Source organism: Salminus brasiliensis, chromosome 25 (assembly GCF_030463535.1).
Source record: "Salminus brasiliensis chromosome 25, fSalBra1.hap2, whole genome shotgun sequence".
NCBI classification, from domain to species: domain Eukaryota; kingdom Metazoa; phylum Chordata; class Actinopteri; order Characiformes; family Bryconidae; genus Salminus; species Salminus brasiliensis.
This window is the reverse complement of record NC_132902.1, coordinates 12,368,717-12,385,552: the sequence shown is the minus strand read 5'-3', so window position 1 is coordinate 12,385,552 and position 16,836 is coordinate 12,368,717. Positions and strand designations below refer to the sequence as shown.

At 40.9% G+C, this 16,836-nt stretch overlaps 1 protein-coding gene across 1 annotated transcript in view; it reads right to left on the bottom strand.

The window, feature by feature from the left end:
- Nucleotides 1-16,598, bottom strand: part of igdcc3 (immunoglobulin superfamily, DCC subclass, member 3) — a 131,064-nt gene extending 114,466 nt beyond the window's left edge. The window contains exon 1 of the mRNA XM_072671409.1: nucleotides 16,520-16,598. Within this exon, the coding sequence (XP_072527510.1) occupies nucleotides 16,520-16,583 (64 nt within the window). The 5' untranslated portion in view covers nucleotides 16,584-16,598. The remainder of the gene's footprint in view (nucleotides 1-16,519) is intronic.
- Nucleotides 16,599-16,836: the final 238 nt, after the last annotated feature.

The window sequence follows — 16,836 nt, the reverse complement described above, 5'->3', positions numbered from 1 at the left end:
AAGCAAAAAAGAGCATGGCTACAATAGCAGAAACTGTACGGATGAAACAATCCTGTACATTTGGGTTAATTTCCTTACAAATGGAGTCACAAACCTCCCACAGTGCGTTATACAGATGTGTTTTAATCCAACTACAGAAAACATTATTAGCTATAAGGGGGGTATAAAGGGAACTTCCATGACCCCAGATTAGTTAGAAATACTTTAGTACAAAATAAGAAACTCCCAAAAAAAAATGGAAACCAGAAGCTTTTGTCCATGGGTTCCATGTTGGCCCTACATATACCCACCAAGACAAGACAATACACCCATATTCACCACTGGTGTTGGACACAGATAGAATTTTGCCTATAACCCCCACAAACATTCACACACTAGTGATTAAACACACTCAATGGACAGTGAGCACAAGTGCCCGGAGCAGTAGGCAACCATAGCTGCGGAGGTTTAGGGAAGGGACCTGGATGGGTTAAACATGGGTTTGATCGGGGTTGTACACTGCACATGGAGTCTAGAAGGGATTAGTGTGAACTGTAACGATTGAGTCCATCTGGGTCCCAGTAACAACAAACCACGGATAATTTGAGATCCCTACAGATCGCCTCCATGGTTCGGGAAATATGTGAACTGCGGATTAATCACCAAAGTTTAACAATAACAGTGTGAGATATACTGTGTGTATCTAGAGGAATACGGTTTTACTGCTGCTTTTACTTTGTACAGTAATAATTCTCTCAGTCTTGACTGAGCAGACTGAGCAGCTGTCTGTCACGTGAACGGAGTGTGTTAATGGTGTTATGGTTTGTAAACGCTGAGCCAAAAGACAACACATCGAGCACGGCCACACATCTGCAGCTACATCTCTCAGGTGTGTGAGTGGAGAGCGGAGTTATATTAGTGTGAGGCGTGGAAGTCTCATATGGACTCAGACTGAGTATAAAAAATAAAACTCTCAAGTGAGTCAACGTCAGACTGTTAGACTCCACACAACCACTATATCTCAAACAGACTATGTCAAAATAAAAGTCACTAATACAAATGAACAATAAGACACTGTCAAAATAAGTCACTAATACTAAAACATGGCAGTAACACAAAACACTTTTAAACTGAAAGCTAATGTCTCATATTGGTCTCCCTTTTTCCTTTTTCCTGAGTTGAAAAATGATCTGATCCATGAGCCAAAAAACGGGATGCATGTTTTTTGGCACAAAAAGGGTGCTGGTGATAGTAATGACATTACTATATATGGCTTTAAGACATCAGTGGAAAACTCTCAAGAACACAGAAAAAGGTAAACAACAAAAAAGTCTGTGAACACTTGAACGTACCTGGATTTCGGCGCTATGCTGCTTAAATAAATAAATACAAATAAATATATAAATATATTATTATTCTTATATAAATATAAAGGTTCTTTACACCTAACTTCAGTCCTGGCCATTATTAAGTCCTTTTAAGTAACCTTAAAGCATGTAAACATTGTCTTGACTAAATAAAACTAAATAATTGCTATTTTTTATAAGATGGTAAAAAAAATAGCCTCCAATTGAAGTATCATCCATATAATTGTATCTTTGGTCAAAACCAATGAAAGATGCATCTCAACAGCTGTGAACGTTGGAAGCAGACACAGAGAGAGGGCGAATGGAGAGCACAGCTGTACACAGCAGCATAAGCTACCCAGCAGCTCCTGTACTTACAGCTGATTTGTAACACACACATGACCCCCAGCACTTACAGCTGAGTTGAAACAAGGGAAATGCAAACCCTGGGGTTTAGGATTACCCCAGCATGGATCCAACAGCATCCTGGCAGGCACACACACATAGACACATAAGCTTACTACGTGCAATCGACAACACTCTGGTAGTCCTCTACCCTCAGCACTGTAAAGATAAAAGAGAAACAGGGATAAAGACACAGTGTTGAGCAATCTGAAGCATCTGTCACAACTTAAGCTTCTACCACAGATGGGTTTTCTCCTGAAGCCAGTTAAGATGCTTGTGTAGATGTATGTACTAAAACAGTTTTCCAGCTTCTCCATTACTTAACCCCTTAACGTAGCAAGGCTTATTACACACTAAGGTGTATTATTTAGTAATTACAGGGACCTTGCACAAACTGGTGGGGCTATTCTCTGGAAACAGAAGGCCCGTCAGCAGGCCATAGGCTGTTTAAGAAGTTCAACTATTGAATGAATTGACGGGCTGTTTTGGGCTACTGTGTCTTTAAGACTGATATATGCAAATAACTTCTGTTCTGGTTGGCTGCCCTGATTTGGCCACTTTCAAACATTAGCCTAGACCTGGAACATTCCTTTAAACCTCTGCTGTAGGTTGAATAGGTAAATTTACAGTTGCAAGAAAAAGTAACTGAACCCTTCAGAAGTATGCTTATCAAAAATAAAATATGATCTGATCATCACCTAAGTCACACTTACAGCGAATCACATTCTAACTAATCTAATGAGACACATAGAGAAACATTTGTACAAGTCATGTCTTTCATGTCTTATTGAGCACACAGTCTTTTACTGAGCAAACTTACGGAGTAAACATCCACAGTGCAGGCTAGAAAAAGTAAGTGAACCCTGTAGATGCCCTTTAAGGGTAACCAACGCCAACAAATGTTTTCTGCAGCTGCAAAAACAATTGCACAACATTGAGGAACAAATTCTGAATGTTGAGTTTTGAGTTCATCAGTATTTCTGGGATATATTGCACGCATGGCCTTCTTTTTTTAGGTTATGCCACAGCATCTCAACAGGGATAGGTCAGGACCGTTCCAAAACAACAAATCTTCTTATTTTATTACCATTTTTTCGTTGGTTTACTCTTGCGCCTTGGGTCATTGTCTTATTGCATCACCTAATGTATCATTTAGTTTGAGGTCATGGACTGCTGCCCTTCAAAATGTTTTAATATACCGTTGAACCCAATTGAATTGTGCCCTCAATAATCACAAGGCTTCCAGAGCCTAAGGCGGCAAAGCAGACTTAAGCCATGATGAGGTTCTTGTGAAGAGTACAACTGTTTTTGCCTTATTGGTTTAGTAAGATTGCATTTGTTTATAATTGTGACTTATATAATGATCAGACCACATCTGATTAATAATCAATGCAGAAATCAGGTTATTCTTTTTCTTGTAACTGTAAATATTTTAATGTATTATTTTTGGGACACAAAAAATTGGGATTTCAAAACAGCCTAAGTTCCCTTTACAGACCATATGAACTAAGGTGGCATGTTTAGAAAGGACATCAATATACTACATCAACTGCATTGTGTACCAAAGCAAGGCCTTTTAAAGAGGCCTGGTGATGGCAACCAATACAAAGACTTTACATAAAGCCAAGAAGCCTAAAGTATTATCCTTCAATGCTTCTGGCATTTTTAATGTGATAAAATCCAGTTACAGCCCTCAACAGGGTTCTTCAGGGCCCTACACTGCATTTCTGCACATACTTTCATCCAGCTGCGCCCAACCAACAGCAGAGCAGCACAACCCACAGTGGCCTCATGCTCTTATCCATTCAGCTTGGAAATTCAATCAAACCTGCAGTCAAAATATCAGCTGTGTGGAAATACCATCTCTGTCGTCCTCCACGACCTTGAGTCAGAGAGATACTACAGCACATTCTCAAAGATCTGACTTATGCACATACACACACACACATTCATGCAGCTCATCCTCTTTCATTTTTCACTCTAAATACCAGTCATTCAGTCAATTTAAAAAAGAACATAGAGTGGTTACTGTATTTCTTTCTCCATTTCCCTGTCTCTACTTTCCAGCCTTTCTGCTGAGCCTGCCTTGTGATCACTTAACGGCACCTCCACCCTCACCCCAAACACACACACACTCGTTCTGACATCTTTTCAAGAAATTGGTTCATACACATGTCCCATATGAAAAGCTGAGTGCTGAAATTCAATATTTTTATTAAGGGTATCAATATGGCGGCATCTCAATATAACACATTTTTCGATTCAGCAAAAATGAGCAGTGCATCACAATCAATGTCCATTTTCAGTTTAATTCAACTAAAGTGCAAGATCAGTCCAACGCTATATTAAATGCCTTTACTAAATGTGCCGTTAGTCAAAAGCAGTACTACTGGCGATGTAGTTGCTGTTATAGATGCAATAACACACATGTATCAACACACATGTATCAACTCCTGACTCATGTACCAGGAACAGCAGCAGACCATATCGCCACTGTCCAATGAAAAGCGTGTATCTCCATATTTCTCCATAGTTTCTCCATGGTTTGAACCCTTTAGCTGCTCCGTACGCTCTGAATAATTCTGGATGAATAGACCAATAGAAATGCTCTAAATTACTTGAAATAAACTCGAAATAAATTTTACATTAACTTCCATTTAAAGTTAAGAGCATTTTGGCCACCAGTGTACAATTACCCTCATTTTAGTACACGTGTATAATCCCATTACTGCTGATCTGTATTTCCACAAGCTGCACTACTTTAATTAGTCTGTAACAGTTGACACACCACAAGTAGTTACATTGTTATTACATCATGTGTCCATTGCATACATTTGTAAATAAACTTTACATATAAATTATAATATAAATACTAAATAAATCAAAATTCTATATAAATTACTGTCATCGCTGCTTCCGAATTTTCTTAAATGTCAAAACCCCAAACCTTAGAATTCTATCACTTTAGGGCTTTTCATTTTAAATGACGGATACAGAAAGTAGAGACATGTAATGACGCCCAACCCAGCCTTCCTATCTCTACACACCCGACAAGAGGGACAGAGAAAAAAGAAAGACAGAGAGAGGAGAGAACAGAGAAAGGTAGATTAAATTAGCTAACGAAAAGTTAGAGAGGTTTTACATTCATTTGTAATATACCGTGAAGGCCGGCACACACCGGATGTGCTGTGGTGCGACCAAAAATAAAAAATGTTTGTTTATAATGGAGGCTCTTACACACACAGCAGTGCTGGTACCATGCGTCGACGCGCTCAGGTGGTCCGTTACTGGGAGCACTATTCAATTCCTGCATTTTGACAGGACTGCAGTAAATTAAAGCCATATCAGGACCACAGAAAGTCCCAGGAGATCCCATTTAAAGTAACTGAAATTTCCACAGAGAACAGCAGCCTGTCTTTTGGTAAATAAAAAAGCTAAGGCAGAGTTACCTCTAGCCTGGTACAGCTCGTATCTTTCAGCCAGTTTGTGAAGAGGTAGTAAACTGATGCCAAGCTAAGAAGTGATGCAGAACGCTTTATTTCTATTAATGTATTCAAGCAGAGTGTACAAATTAACTTGCCGTTTATCAGCTCTCCCTGCCGGCATTCTGCAAAGCAGCCCTCTGATATGCAATGCTGCGCTATGCTATGTTCAGTGCCAATTCATTATTATCATCATTATTTCTAAAAAAATACTGAGCTGCAATCTGTAAGCAGTGGGTGAAAGATGTCATATGTAGAAACTGGTCTGAATAAATAGTTTACAAAGTTTGTTTTGCAGTGAGGTTCACTGTATTTGATCTCTTGTGATATTTCCTAATTTTACTTTTTCACGTATCCACCAGGGATGGGGGTCTGCCACCGCTGCTGAATAAAACCCAAGCAGAAATGCCGTACATGGACTGTAATTGTGTAACTATATAGTTATTAGAGGCACTTAGGATAAGTGGAGCCATAATATTTTATAATAACACACCAGCCACGAGCTACTATGGCTCTTATATTAGTCCGCAGCAAATATATGTTTACAGGGCTGCCTTTATTGTGGGCTTGCTTGTTTCATTTGTATTATGCTTCATGCTTCATATAAGACATAGTAAAGAAACAGGGCTTGATTTGCTTCAATCTGTTAAATGTATTATTCAAAGCTGTTGTTTGTTGAATTGAGAGTTTCTATTTAATGATACAGTATGATATGCATTGTCACACTTTTGTTTAATATCAGTGAACCCACAGTTCATTATTCAGTTATTAGTACTAATGCATAAATTTGTTAGCACATGTGGTGTCCCACAAGGTTCGGCTTTAGGGTTTGTGAATCTGATGCTAATAGTGGCATTAATGTAGTGATCATAGTGACGAACTGAAGTGTAGGCCTACACACAGGGGTTTATAGGTGAACCTATACAACACTACTAAGACTTGAAAAACATGCTGATTGGCTGCCTGAATTCCATTCTGCATGTGTGTTATTAATATTATAGTAATCTACTGGTTAGCTCAAGAGAGTCGAGATATTCTTCTCCGAAAATGTACGAAAAAAAACTCTCTCTAAATCACACACACTTTGTCCTCCTCATAGCTGAATCCCAACACACACACACACTCTCACACACTCTTTTCCCAGGCATTCACTCTGACAGTCCTTTTGCCATCGGGGTGGCTTGTTTTGACTGCTCTTGTTTAGAAGGCTGCCAGCCTGTCAGGCTGCTTGCTGCACGGCCTTTCAACTCCTGTCAGGACTTACAGCAGCTAATCCTGATGCCGTGAAAGACCACAGAAACCAGCCCAAATCATTTTACACTGATCCCCATCACCAGGCCTCATTCATCAACCTTCCCCAAATAAAGCACTGTCAATTTCAAGCAAGCAGTTTTCAGCCTTTAAATATAATACAGTATACAACCTCCATCCACTTTATTAGAAATTCCAACCTTGTACTTGTAATCACTGACCACTTTATGAGCTCCAGCTACCGTATAGGTCCAGTAGGTGTACACTTACAGACTGCAGCCCATCTGTTTTTTTATGCACCCCTATTATTTGTGGATATGGCACATCTGTTTCAGTGTGTGCTGGTATTGAGTCAATTTCAGTGACAAATCCTGGAATGGATATGAGGGGGGAAATGAATTAATCCCACCTGATTCTGTAACAAAACTAGCTTGATATAGACAGTGGTGATTTCTTACCATTAGAGCCAGGCCATTTGTGGCACATGTACTACTATGTTGGCACTAAGCTTTATCATTTTTGCACATTTTAAGTTAAACAGGCATTTCTTTTTGACCACTGCAGTTTTACAGTGACACTTTCAGTAATCAGTGCTAGCTTGTGTGTAAGCATGGTTTCCACTTTTAACAACTGACTGAATCCTGGTTAGACTACCATTTGCATTCACAGTGAGTGCAGTGAGTGACCTGCCTAGGATTTCCACAAGGCCCAGAATAGCAATTACACCCTAGGGGGTGTAAAGGTACACAAAAGTCATGGTTAGGTTCGCAGTGGGGTTTGGACCTCATAGATTGGTACAAATGCGGTACAGCATGACCATTCAACAGTCATGCAATTCACAATGTGGCCCACCCAGTACCGTATAATCTCGCCTGAGGTAGCTTTTGTAGCCTGTAGTCTAGTAATTAAGCAGTAAAATGTAAATGTTAGCATGATTGATGTGTTTCCACACACATACCCTACTACTTTCAAACAGCGGAAACACTCCATCCTCATCTGAGTTGAAATAAATGAGAAAAAAGCCAGAATGTTGCTAAAATATTTATTTTTTATTGATTCCTTGCAACCATAACAGTGAGACATAATGAATAAAAAAAGGAAAGTTGGATGAACATATGGGAGTAATTCTCTCTACAAGAGAGATGGAGAGAGGACGATGGGAGAGACAACACCATATTTCCCATAGCACTACTCCTAAACCAACTACAATTCCCACAATACAATGCACCCCTAACTTTAATTTCTAAAGTTTCTGAGTTGAACTTTGAAATTTTGTTCTATATTATGTCCACCGTTATTATATTATTATATAACCCGAATTAGAAATGTAAACATATTTGGCTGTTTTCTCTAAAACTTACTAATTACCTACCCATTATTGTCATATATGTACTAACACTGCACCTGGTACATTTTTACGTATGTTCTGGGAATGTCCCTTGGTTGTCCCTAGCTACAAAACTGTATTACCCCTAGACTTCGCTTGGAATTGTTCTGAGTTGTTAACTTACTTAACATAGCAAAAAGTGAATGTACGGCTGCGCAACTTAACCATGCTAAGCATTTGACTGTTGAAATATGGCAAATGTTTGTGCTACATATTTAGAATTTCCTGCATTTAATTTTGTGATGTTTGTACCTATGATCATTGTAACTGCCCATGTCTCTTATGTCTGTTGGCCCCTATCCCCTTGCTTTTTGTTGTTCTGTGAAATAAAAATTCTTGATCACAACAAAAACCTTACTAATTATGCTAAAAACTATGCAAAACATTGCACCAATTGCAATTTTCATATTTTACCCCGTAAAAAGCCTAGGGCCTGCCTGCAAGCCCAAAGTGTTATTACAATCTTCTATTACCCAAGAATAGCCCCACCAGCTTATACAGAAGTACCTGTAGTTACTGAGTAATACACCTTAGTGTGTAATAAGCCTTGCTATGTTGGGGGTTAACATATGACTGACCGATTATGTCATCTAAGAATTATAAACGACATCATATAAAAACATTTTTGTTCAACATTTGATTAATACTATTAAATATATATTAAATATATATAAACAGTGTGTAAGAACATTTTTAGCTATTCTAGATCAAGCACAGACATGAGTCTGAAGTTTGAAACTATATGTTTTATCTAAAGCATGTAGTAAACATTGGTAGTGTTAAACAGCTCCTGGTCGTGTTGTAAACAATGGCTGAGGCTACTGCCCTTTCTTAAATACACCCATAACTCAACCTTACACACTTTACCAGAGTTTCCACTCCATCCAACAGATCAATGCAAAAATGCTAAACTTGCTAATGTTGCTAACGTTTACACAAATGTAGTGGAAAAATGAAACCTGCTGTTATTGTTTACTGTTATTAGTGCGCTGCAGCAGATGTGCAGGGTCATACAAATGTACTGAACTTTCGGCCAAGACAAACTAGCCTTTCGTCCATGTTGGAGGGACTTCCAGACACGTGAACTGCCCTCCTGTTGGCTGCGCTGAAGCCCAATGAAGATTTTTGAGGAACGCCAAAAGCACTAGACCTGCAAGCACTCTTGTTAAATGGTGCAAGAGGAATACACAATGACTGTACAAAAGGTCTATAGGGAGCCATTTAGGTCACAGCCACGGTGTGTATGTGGATATGTTTGGGGCTCTTGTGCGGTTCATAAGTGTAAATGTGATCGGCACAGAATTGGTTACATGAGACTGATGAGTCGGTCACTGGTCATGGCCAATCATGCTGGAAACCAGCCGATTCCAGACAAGTAAGGGCCTTCAGTCCAACTCCTGAAGTCCTAATCAATGGGAGAGCTCGACTGGACAGTTCCAGGAGATGACTAAATGATTTTCTGTTGGGGTCTTCAAGATCTTAAACCTTTAGATTGCCACTAAGCGTAACAACCAAGAGCATTACTACAATACTGGTAGAGTTTAATAAGCATTATAATTCCATTTAATAAATATAATTAGAGCCTCTGAAGACCTGAAAGGTTCTAAGTGTTCCATACTTAAACAGCACAAGCTCACACTGTATAGCAATGTGTTTCTTCATGTGGGGTAGCATGATGTTTGAGTAGTTTGAGCATGGCAGGTTTTTTTTAATAGCTCATTTTAAAGATTAGTCATGTGGAAACAAGAACTAAAAGTTTAGTATCTGTCTAAGGGAAAGGTGTCATGGAATTGTGTCATCGCTTATTATGTAAAACACTGACACAGTAGTGGCACATTAGCGTATGCAGTGCTGGTGTGAGTGTATCAGCTATAGCAGTGTTGCTGGAGTCTGTATACAACTCATACAGCGTCACTGAGAATAGCGCTGCCAGCCAAAAATATCCAGTGAAGAGTGGTTTCTGCTGTCAGAAGGTGGTCGCTTATAAAGGACTTTCATGCAAACTGAGCATGTAAACAGACAAGCTCAAGTGGCGAACTGTACACCACCTACTCAGTGTTTTGAATATAGCAGCTGGTGAGTGTATAGGCCGCTCACATAGGCCGTATTCTCTCTGTAGCCACACCAATCCGCCAGTCCGTCGATGCATTAATGTCTTCAAAGGCAGCGGCACATTGTTTTCCTTTTCCCAGACATCCATCCAGGTAAATTATTAATCAATGGGATTCGGTCCGACCTCTTTAAGCACACACATCTCCTGGCCGGGGTGGAACGCCCTTCACCTCTCTGCAACAGCAGGGAACCTTTCCTTTCTATCTTTTTTATTCCCCCTCTCTCTTATTCTCTTTTCGCCCCTGTGCTCTCTGTATTGATCCATAATAATCCCATAGTTCCTCCTGCAATCACGTCAAGTCATGTAGCTGGAAATTTCCTATCAAACCACCCAGCAGCATTCTCACACTGACAAGAATCCTCACACATCTGCCAACATGCCAGAGTTTCCCAGTTCAATTATCACCTCGAATACGTAGAATCACCCTTCTCTCGACTCGAGCATCTCGTTGTGTTCATCTTGCTAGAAAGGATGAAAAAAAGGAGGTTTATGAAATTGAAGTGAAGTGAAGTATTTATTAAACTGTGAGCAGATGCTCCTTTACCAGCGTGCTCTCGTTATGTAGAGCATCTCAGTGTCTCTGTCTGACTCTCTCTATCCTACCTCTTTTTCTCGTCTGGTCCTCAATTCCTCTCTCCCTTTGTTCTTGCTACTTTCTTTCTTCCTGCCTCCTCCATTTCTCTCTCTGTCTGTGGGTGCAGCATCATCGCTGTCCTAAGACAATCTGATTCCTGTTGAGGCTCTAATAAAGTGCTCATAAAGGTTCTCAGAAGGAAGGTGAAGGATTTCTCGTTCTGTGCTCTAATCGTTTACATCATTTTTTTAGGGTGAAAATTCAATTCCTCAAAACTGAGGATAACTGAGAGTTCATATGCGGCAAACTGAGAGTCCATTTGTGGGTTTGCACTACACTTCCTCACTCTCATGACTACATGACTCACATATCAGCTACATACACCAACAAAATGTGCCTGAATAATTACAGAAATGAACTAGCTATAAAAAGTATAGCACATTACAGCACACAAGTTCAGTCATGAACTTTTGGACTTTAAGAAAGCGATCAATTATTTTTTCTGTACCCCCCCCCCCACACACACACACACCCCAAGCACCTCTGCTTCCCACACTTCAAATTATTCAAATTACCACAACAACATAACATGTGGACAGTAGAGGAGTGTGTACTGCTTCACTGGTATAATTTGAATAAAGATTTGAGGAAGTATCACATGTACATTTATACAGGAGAACCACTTCAAAAGACTCACTTGAACTGCTGGTCTGCTGTAATAGCTACACTAACACCTGCATTCAGAGACTGCTTTCAGAATTGTGTTATGTTATTGTCTGCATTCAGAATCGCATTACGCTATAAATAGCTTTCAGAATCGTGTTTTGCTATGTATTGCTTTCAGAATCGCGTTACGCTATAAATAGCTTTCAGAATCGTGTTTTGCTATGTATTGCTTTCAGAATCGTGTTACGCTATAAATTGCTTTCGGAATCGTGTTACATTATTGTCTGCTTTCAGAATCAAGTTACGCTATAAATTGCTTTCAGAATTGCTATTGTTTGCATTCAGAATTGTGTTAAGCTATAAAATACATTCAGAATTGTGTTACGTTATTGTCTACATTCAGAATCGCGTTACGCTATAAATAGCTTTCAGAATCATGTTTTGCTATGAATTGCTTTCAGAATCGCGTTACGCTATAAAATGCTGTCAGAATCGCGTTATGCTATAAATTGCTTTCAGAATCACGTTACGTTATTGTCTGCATTCAGAATCGCGTTACGCTATAAATTGCTTTCAGAATCGTGTTACGTTATTGTCTGCATTCAGAATCACGTTACGCTATAAATTGCTTTCAGAATTGCGTTACATTATTGTCTGCATTCAAAATCGCGTTACGCTATAAATTGCATTCAGAATCTCGTTACATTATTGTCTGCATTCTGAATCTTGTTACGCTATAAATTTCTTTCAGAATCACGTTACGTTAAACTGCATTCAGAATCACGTTACGTTAAACTGCATTCAGTATCGTATTACAATATGAACTGCATTCAGAATTGCGTCACGTTATTAACTGCATTCAGAATTCAGTATTGTGGTATACTATAAATGTAAATACATGAAAAGCAGTGCTGTAAGAAAAAAAACATCGTGACTTTCTTAGTCACCCTGCATTTTAATAAGACCTGACACCTTTCATACCTTTCAATAATTGCATCAGACCGTCAAACAACAGCGATTCCCTCATTGGCAGTCAGAGGCACACACACAGCATGCAGGATCTGCTGAGGGAATCAAGTTGACAAAGAAAGCACAGGAGCCATCTAGGTGACACAAAGCACACAAGAATGAGCACCCTCTGCTCATAAATACAGGTAGGTGGAGACGTTGATTAAACTGTAAGTTTATGGCCCCCTTCACCTCCAGACTACTTTAAACTCAGACTCTGTGCAAGTGCAGTCCACGTTGACATTCGCCCACACCAGCTGTCAATCACAGTGAACAAAGAAGCCAGAGAAATGTGAAAAAGGGGAGAAGCGAGGCTTTCACGTTTCATCTTTCCACTTGAACCCCACCCCCCCACCCCACCCCCACACACACACTCACTCACTCACACACACACAAAAACTAGACCAACAGCCAGTCAATCAAAGCCCCCTGGCAGGCCTGACAGATAATGGCCACAAACTGCTAGAGCCAGAAGACAGGAGGCATATTTCTGCGCGAGCCACACTTAAGACGATTGGAAATGGTCAGTTGGCTTAGGCTCGCTATCTTCACTTTTCTTCCTGTCCACCTTACCGTCATCATTAACACCATCCCAGATATAATCATATTATAAACTGTGTGTGTGTGTGTGTGTGTGTGTGTGTGTGTGTGTTCACCTGAGCTGAAGGACACATGAATGCAGATCAAATAGCATACATCATGCATAAACATCCAACACGAGGGAAGCATGGAGATGAAAGGAGATCCGTGCTTGTAAACATTAAGATATGGAGCATGCATGTGTGTGTGTATGTGTGTGTGTTTGTGTAATGTACTTTAAATATGGCTTTAAATATAGCTGTTCAAGGCCATCAATCTCAGGGTGCGCTTCCATAGCGGAGAAGATCTGAAGAATCAGGCCAACAATAAAACACAGAGAGGGCTCCCTGGTCTACACACACACACACACTCGTAAGGAGGGATTGGGGTAGTCTCTCAATAAAGGCCCAAATAGAATCATACTGCTGTGTGTAAGAACAAATAGGGATAACAGAAACCCCCCACCAGCACAAAAGTGTATCGTATCTGATAGCCTGAAAGCCAAGCCATCCACTACAGCTGCCACATGTCTGCAGCCATTGCTAATGAAGCACACATGTGAACCAGGGATTTACTGCCAAAGTTTAGCCAAAATAGTGTGGAATACAGCTGGGCAATATGTCAGTATATTATTTTTTATCATATTGTGATGATTAACTGCACATTTTATTACCAGTTCAAATCATGAGAAAAATTGCGATAAATATTGTATATTGTTAAATAATGTCTCTAAATATGATGATATAATTGTTTTCCATATCATCCAGCTCTATGTGGAATATAGTCTTACTGTTGCTTACTGTTTTTTAAGACATACACATACATTTGTAGCTACAACTAGCATTGTGGTATGGTTCCAGATCAGCATGTCCACTGCGTCTGACCTCATGCATGGCCATGTTGGATTACGCTGCGTTTCTGTCAGTTTTTCACCATATCTGACTTAGCCAAATTTAACCAAAGCTGGGGGCCCCGGGTGGTCCAGCAGACTAACGCACTGTCACTGTAATCAGAGGATCGCTGGTTCGTTACCCCGATCGCACTGCTAGCCATCGGCAGACGGGGACTCGAGAGAGCGCAATTGGCCTTGCTCTCTGTAGGGTGGGTAGAGGGCGCTATCCCCCCACATCACTCTAGTGCGCCGCTGGCCGTCACTGGCGTCTGCTAATCGGTGCGTCAGCGCCGGGTATACAGCGCTTCCCTCCAGGCACGAGGTCTCGCCCTCACTAGTGTCGGGGGTGTTGCATGTGATGGGGGGAGGGGGAGAATATGTACAGGCTGGGTAATTGGCGATCTAAATTGGGGAGAAAACGAGTAAAAAATCTGAAATAAATTTCAAACGAAAAAAAAAACTTGTTACTGAAACTAAGGAGCCTCTTGGGGAAGCAGAGTAAAGACATTTAACACCACTAATCTGATACACACTGAGAGTCAATCCTCCAGCCCAGTACAGCTTTAGAACACAGCAAAACTAGCAAAACCCACTAACAGCACAAAAGCTGACTGATCCACCTTTACATAACAATGGTGAAACATTGCGCATGGCTACACATCTGAAGTGACATCACTCTGGTGACATCACCCTGGTGTGTAATATATTGTAAATAAATAATAAATAAACAATGTTAAATTGAGGGTTTTTTTTTACAACTGACATCACATTTTTTGTTATTACAGAAAGAGTAAAGTACCCGAAAACAAGTACCATTGGTACCGATACCAGTCGTTTCACACTGGGTACCCAACCTTACAACTGTGACCTGGTTAAATGATTCTTCTATATGATGGGAAATCAAATAACCATCTTTGCTTAGAGAGTACATCCTTAAAAGGGGGATCTCCAAGATTTCTTTGCCCAAAAAATAACAGTGAAGTGAACCATTTAAACAGCTCAATAAAGACCACTTCAAGAACCTCCTGGATGCTTAAATGGATAATAGCCTGGTTAAAATGGTCCCTCTTTGACAGATTTGCATATGATTCTTTAAAGAACCTTTTCATGTTATTACATAAATAAGTACCACTGGGTACCAATAGTGGTAATAGTGTTGTTTCACTGTTTGGGTAACAATCCCACTCTCTCCATAAAGGAGATTCTGATTGGTTCTGCTGCAGAGGTTCTATCCACCCCCCGTTTGTGCCTACAGGTCAGTGCAGTTAGGGATCCTAATAAGGGACTGAACCCAATCAAAAAGTGGAAGATAGGCGCAGAGTGGAGAACACGGACTGTAAATGATACACTACTATGGAACTCAGCATTAAGGGAACCAGGGCAATGATAAACAAGGTAAACAGCATTCACAGCATCTATGGGCCCAGTTTCCCAAGCCTAGACTCAATGGTATTTCCAATGGCAATTTGACACAGACAGTGTCCTTCTTCGCTTGGTTAAATGGTTCTTATCTATGATGAGCCCTTTTTCGCTTAGAGAGTCCATCCTTAAAAGGGGGCTCTCCAAGATTTCTATACACAAGAAATAACAGAGATGGCAAAGGTTCTCTGCCATAGGAAATACACCTTTAACCAGCTGAGGAACCTGTTAAGCACTCAAACGTTGTATTGTTGGTAGTCATGGTTCTATATGGAACTATAGCCTTATTAAAGGACCCCTTTTAAGTCTAGTACAGGCAGAACCAAGACCACTTCACGAACCTCCTGGATGCTTAAATGGATAATAGCCTGGTTAAAAGGGTGCCTCTCTGACAGAGAACCTCTTCTTGCTAAGAGTGTAGTGTAGGCTGAGGATACAGTTCCCAGAGCCAGATTATGTCTAAGCCTAGTATCTTTAATCCTGTAACGCCTCTGATGTTTTTAGTCCAGTGTAGTCCAAATCCATGTCCAGGGTTCAGCTGACCTGTCTAAAGGTTCTAGTCCGCCTACACAGCAGGTGTTGAATTACCTCGATTCTGAAGTGTACATCTACAGTGGAAAACCGGCTTACAGCTGAATTACGACTATTACTGGGAGTCAAGATGATTGGAGGTGAGATACAATCTTGAGAACTTCACCACTCACTGAAGGGGCTTCAGTTCAAATGGCGAAATGTCTTCATTACAGCTAAACAATACAGTGCTGAAGTAACTCCTACAGGGGTCATTTTAGTCCAGCTCTAGTCCAATTTAATAACACAACAAACATCGGCCTAGTCCAGCTCGGTATACCCCTAAAAGGAGGTTTCTCAGGGGTTCTGTAGTAAAGGCAGTGGTCCTGTATACAATCATGCCCCCTCGAAGAAGCATCTGAAGGTTCATCTGGATAATCAGCTGTTCTCTATAGTGCCAAACCTATAGATGCTTTTATAAGGACCTCTAAAAATGGTCCTAGCACCCCAAAAAAAAGGGTTCCACTATTGTTGCAAGTGCTTGGAGTGTTGTGGCTTTGAGCTCAGCCCTGTAGGTGTTGATTCAGCCCTGCTTGCTCTGCTGTGTAACCTGCATTAGAAGGCTCTGCTGATGTAATGTGTGTGAATCTGGAGGCGCTGGAGCTCTTCCAGCCTGGACTGAGCTGCTGGAGGTCAGCAGGTTTGTTTCCAGCAGAGTGCAGCAGCAGCAGCAGCCTCCGCTCCTACCCCTATCTCTCTCTCTCTCTCTCCCTGTCTCTCTCACTCTTTCTCACACACTCTCTCTCTCACACACACGAGCACTGGCTTCGAGGGATAGCAGAAAGGCGACGTGATGCCCCTTACTCCAGCTTACCCCCCTAAACACCAGCGTGTGATGGTGCACTTACCCAACAGTGCCAGCAGCCAAACTCCCAGCAGCCGCGCGGCCGAGCGGCGCCAACCCGCGGCCATCAGGTCACTTTAAACAGGTCCACAAATCCAGAGAACAAAAGCGAGCTGAGGAAGAGGAGGAGAGGAAGAAGGAGCGCATCCGACAAGAGACTACAGAGCGCGAGCCAGGCTCCAATACACTCGCGCCATTTTGCACACCAACGAGGAATGTGACAGTCTTTCTCTCTCTCTCTCTCTCTCTCTCTGTATCTCTCTCTCTCTCTCTCTCTGTGTCTCTCTCTCTCTGGTTCCACTGAACTCCACCGCGCTCGCT